This window comes from Sander lucioperca, chromosome 3 (genome assembly GCF_008315115.2).
Source record: "Sander lucioperca isolate FBNREF2018 chromosome 3, SLUC_FBN_1.2, whole genome shotgun sequence".
Classification (NCBI taxonomy): Eukaryota; Metazoa; Chordata; class Actinopteri; order Perciformes; family Percidae; genus Sander; species Sander lucioperca.
The window spans coordinates 31,978,630-31,984,300 of NC_050175.1; the positions used below are offsets into that span (position 1 = coordinate 31,978,630).

At 39.9% G+C, this 5,671-nt stretch overlaps 1 protein-coding gene across 1 annotated transcript in view; it reads left to right on the forward strand.

Moving 5' to 3' along the window:
• The first annotated feature begins 1,284 nt into the window (after nucleotides 1-1,284).
• c3h16orf87 (chromosome 3 C16orf87 homolog) overlaps nucleotides 1,285-5,671 on the forward strand; it is an 11,920-nt gene continuing 7,533 nt past the window's right edge. Inside the window, exon 1 of the mRNA XM_031287073.2 lies at nucleotides 1,285-1,571. Coding sequence (XP_031142933.1) covers nucleotides 1,506-1,571 — 66 coding nt within the window. The 5' untranslated portion in view covers nucleotides 1,285-1,505. The remainder of the gene's footprint in view (nucleotides 1,572-5,671) is intronic.

Sequence of the window (5,671 nt, forward strand, 5' to 3'; positions counted from 1 at the left end):
TCCTAAGTGAACTGAGACAGCAAGGCTCTTGGACTGTACCAGAACCACAATGCTGAGCTTGAATTTTACCCAGTCCGTCTGAAAGGCTCGGAATAGCAGCCAATATCTTCAGTTGGATTTCAGTTTGTTGTCCTTGGTCTCCCGTAGTAGGAGCTGAAGCAAAAGCTTTCTGCTTAACCAGCTTTGCCAAACAATTAAGCACCTAAAAGGGAGAAGGAGTTAACAACGAAACCACTTTGGTCAAACTTACCAAAACATACAACGAGGGAAACCATGTACAATCCTCAGGGATACAAGGCACCTGCACAGAAGTTACGGATTGACTATAGTGGAGTCCTAAACATATCAGAATCAGCTTTAATGGCCAAGTAAGCATGTACAAAAACAAGAATTTAATGTGCAGAGAACCTAAGAACAGGTCATAAAGGTCTCAACCATACAATAATAGGTAAGCCCCCAGCTGGAAAATGCACACATTGTAATCAACCAGAAACAGTCCAACATGTACTACTTTGCTGTAAGAAATACAATAGCAAGAGAAATCACATTCTTCAGTGAATAAGGAAGACAAAACATGCTGCTGATTTAGCTAAAAGAATCTAAAAGGTTTTTTGTACTCTGCATAATCTCTTGCTCCACACTCCAGTCCAGTTGGTGGTGCAAATGCACATCTAAGATCTGCCAATAAAATAAAGAAGAAGATTTTTAACTGAAGGCTGATCTTCTTATGAAACATGCATGAGGCTGGTGAGGAGAGTGTGAAGAGAACAATTGGGAAACATTCCAGGGAACAAAGTTATAGGCCTATATCAAGACTGAAGTTAGGGCACACAGGTTTAAATAAAACTGCACTTATTAGGGAAACATCCTACAGGATTATGTGAATGTGGTTTAGAAGAAACGGTTGTTAACGGATGTTATCTGTCGCTGCTAGAAGTATAAAACAGAGAGGACAACTAAAGAAGGAATTGAAGGTGTGTGGGGTAGGAGTATTGAATCTTTAGAATATATTTAGCATTGAAGAAGGGTTAAGAAACTGGATTAGCCTAATGAAAATAATTTAATAACCTGTGTTTTTGTTTGTTTTGTTTTATTTGGGAAATAGAGTCTATTCTAATATAGTTGGTTGTAATGCACCTATTTGTCACCCGCCATTAAACAAAAAGAAGAAGAAGAAGAAGAAGAAAAAGGGACAGTATGAGAAGGATACAGTAGGTGGCGGTAATGCTCCGTCTGGTTGCAAGTCGCCCTTAGAAAGAAGAAGAAGAGCGTGAAGCGCCTGCTTTACCATTTTCCCCATGGAACTTGAATGCAACACACCAGCAGCAAGACTCTCCCTGCGCATGCTCACAGCGTTAGCATTAGTATTGTGATGTGTGTTTTTAGAAGGTGTGTTGTCATCCAGACACTTCGGTGTGTGTTTTTTGCATGCATGTGTTAGTATATTTGGAGCAAATAATTCTCAGAGACACTTGTAGCTACCTTACAGCTGGAGGAAACGGACTATGTCGGCAAATAAAACAAAGAAAGTCAAAATGGCTACTAAATCTTGTCCTGAATGCGACCAACAGGTGAGGAGAATATATGTTTCAGTTTTGAACGTTGTTACTGATTGCGTACCTTATGGAATGTTCGTAGACTACAGTCAAAATAATGTTGCATAACGCTAGGGCTCTTGTATACGGAGATCAGTGGCAGCCCACACACGTTGTGTTGAACAAGTTAACGCTAGCTGTGGCTTTCTGTTTAGCAAAGAAATCCTTTTTTCTGAAATGTTGATATAATTACCATATTTAAACCTATGTCGGCATTTTGTGACACCTTTGTATTCAGCAGATCGACGTCATTACACGGTAGAGAAACGTGAGCTAGGCAACCAGTTTAAAAGTTTAGGTACCGAATTGAAGAGTAATGCACGTTTGACCAAAATCTAGGCCATTTAATTACTTTACAGCATCTGAACTTGCCTATAGGCTATAGCAAAGAGTCATTCAATTTCAACATTTCTGGATGGGATTTGGCATGATCGTATCTGTCAGGGCTATCGTTTTTTTGTGGTCGTGGGGATTTTAAGACGAAGGAATTACAGTAGGCTAACGTTACATACACTCTTTACTCTCCTGATATTTCAAGAATAGCATACCAGAAAGCATTCCACAATGTTGGTCAACATTTTATTGGGCTCGCAATAATGCCAGACCTACAGCGTTTTCTTGTTTAAATTGGCTTTTCTTTTTTTTTTTTTCTTTTTTACAGTTTGCAGGTCTTAGTAGTGTCACAATAGCTGGATTTTGACTTCAATACCAAATTTAGTATCACAATACTATATCAAAATGAAACTGAAAGGACACTGATTCGATACTCCATACCTAATAGGCTAGATCAAACACAACTCTGTAGGCTAATAAAAACGAGGACGCGATGAGACACGTGGACATACAGTGTGCTGGTGCAAAACCTTGAGACCCACAGTGTAGAAAATTCATTTACAGTAGAATCTTAACTATTTAATTTTAATTCCATATATCAGAGCGGGTCAGATGTTATTTAACATATTTTGTGTGATAGGCCTGCCTCGCACAATTCCCGTGTATTATTCTATGAATATCATGATTCTACAAACAGGTCATTTCCACTTAAACGTTACTCCAGCAACACAATCGCATGTTTTTAGCCAGGTTCATTATGCTTACAACACACTGTCACACATTATGTTCACTCACACCCACTTCATGACACCCTGACATCTATCCAAATAGTGCATGTGTAGGTCGTGTGTGTGGGTGTGGGTGTGGGGGGGGCCTTCTTCTTCAGGTGTGTAAAGGTGAGAAAAGAGTAGGGCTGCCCCTTCTTGGTCGATTAGTCAACAACAATACATATGTACCTTTTGTCTCTGTAATGTTGTTTATCGAATGTGTCCATATCGATCAGATCTTAAACCATCTTCCTTGACTGGAAAGCACTTTGAGTCAACTTCTGTTGTTTTAAATGATTTGAAATGAAGATGACTTGACTAATCGGCCATTTTGGTCTGATAGTGCGTTCCATTTACCTCGGAACTCGGAAGCCCGAGCTGAGAATGACACCCGAGTTGACTGCGTTCCATTTAACAAGTCGGATTTTCACTGTGGGGTTAGCTCTAGCCAGATGAGCCATTGTTAGCAATACCAGTTGATAACAGCGCATTACACTGTTTTTTTTGTGAATACAAACAGCGTGGTAACATGTCCACAGATAGAAGTTGGACAGGACTGTGGACGACTGATTTAATGAGACACAAATAAGACAGAAGTGCTAATAACTGTATGTTACTACAGCTTCACTACTGGTGATGCATGAAGTAGCCGTGTTGGATTTTGAGCTCGGGCTACTGTGAGGTTGTCCAACTTCCCAACTCGGTAATCCGAGTTCAGGGGGCGTGTTTCCGACTTTGACCTCGAAAAATGGAACGCGCTATTAGTCGACTAAGATTTCTTTAATCGAAAAGTCAGGTTTTTTAAATCCTTTTTTTGTGCTGAATGATTATATTGAAGGAAACTTTTCAGCACATCTGTGGTAAACACAAGATTTAAAGTGGTACTTTTGCATGATTGCATCTTTGTGGAGAAACCAAGGGGGTAAGCGTCTCCTCACAACCCGAACCTCCTATGGCGCCATTTTGATGCTAATAAGCACTCACCCCCCCCGTTAGCATTCCATTGACTGCCATTCATTTTGACGTCACTTTGACAGCGAATAACTTTACATCTAAAGCATTTAAAGACTTTATTTGTCCATTGTTTATTTCTAAAGAAACACGACAATGTATAAAAGGCTCCATTACCTTGTATTTCACGTTATGGCTCCGTAGCAGACTTACTGTCGCATAGTACAGGAGAAGCTCGCAGACAGTTTCGACTTACATTAGCTGTTTAAGTTTAATTACTAATGTTAACTAGCATTTTAGTTAGCAATAATTAGCCTGTGTCCATGTTATCTCCTTACATATACCTACGCTCTTCGTCTCTGCAAGATTGGGAATGATTGAGATTTCTCTTGGCACAGCTACCAGAAGACTTGCAACTTTCAGACAGGTTGCTCACGTCACATTTACGTCGTCTCTCTCAGTTGGAGGCTGCGCAGTAACGCTCTGCGCTCACCGGAAAAGTGCTTCTAATGGCCTTCACTGGTCTCCGTCCAGAGCACCGCGATCTGTTGGTCCATTCTTATATACTGTCTATGGGAGAAACAGACAGATCTGTTGATGAAATCACCTAGGCTTAATCGATTGTTTGAGAAAAATCATGTGTTAGTCGACTAATCATTTCTATAGTCGAGGACAGCCCTAGAAAGGAGCCAGGGTTTCAACATCTCTCTGTAGCTCTCTTTTTTTCATTCTTGCACATAGCTATTTCTGACACTTTTCATTTGAACAACACTATGAATGTCTTTCTGGAGAGACTGTCTCAAAATGTGCACGGTTATCACCATATTTAAACAATTTAAATGAGACGGGGAACATCACTGCCTTGTACTCCAGTGTGACCATTCAGAAGAGATGTAAACACTTACCAGAATTACCAGCTGGACACACAACCACTGCAGGCCAAAAGCAGCTTCTTATTTTAAGAATGTTCAACTTAGTCAGGGTGGAACAGAATTCCTTACAAGGCAAGTGTGAAACATGTAGCTTTTTTGTCAAATTTACAGAATATTACAATGATCTCCTGTAGAGATAGAATATGCACGAAAGGAGGAAAACTATTCTGAAATGTGTTGTGAAAAAAAGGCTAGCTAAACCTTTGAGCCCCACTGACCCAGATGTTTTCAGAGTTGCACCTTTCTTGTCAGTCTCCTCTGTTCTGGCTGTGCAGACACTAAGAACATTTATTATAGGACACTGGGCAATATAGATAACATAAATCATGGTATATTGCATCAATATGGTTGTGATACCGTGAAGTTTCTGAACACTAGGTTAGGAAACCCTTATTGGCTATGTTCACACTTGGTGTCTTTTTTGACAAGAAAAAGTTGACTAGGGCGCTTTTGTGGTGAAAAAAAAAGCTGGCAGAGTTTTTATTCCAAAAAGCAGCCAAGAGCGTCTTTTGTTGTTATAACAACAGCTACTGCTACAGTATCCTAGAGGGCTATGTAGAGCGGTGCTAACGTTAGATAAAACTAAGCAGTGGAGCGAGCTAGATAAAGAACAGAGAGAGAAAGGTGCTGCTTTACATAAAACAAAGCGAGCACCCGGTCATACCGTTTAAGCGTATAACTTGCTGTGCTCCGACTCCATTTTTTCTTGTTTTTATGGAAGCGACAGGTCTGGCTACTCTGCTTGTCATTGATCGGCTGTCAAAAAAGCACTTGACGCAGGGCGTTTTTTTCAGAAAAGTTGAACTTTTTTCAACTTCAAACAGACGCTCCGAGCTGCAAAAATGAAGTCAGCGGTGGTGTTTAAAAAAAGTGCTCAGGACTTTTTGAAAACACGGTTTACTCCATAGGATTATAATGTAAAAACGCTGGCAGCTTAAACAAAGACGTCAAGTGTGAATATAGCCTTATAGATTAAATCAGATGAGACTGTCTGTTTTCTGCAATACAATAAATGAAACACCTGACAAATCAATGTACATGCTAACTCTAAAATTGTGTTATTGAGTTACTTTACGTTGCTATCCAAATCAGT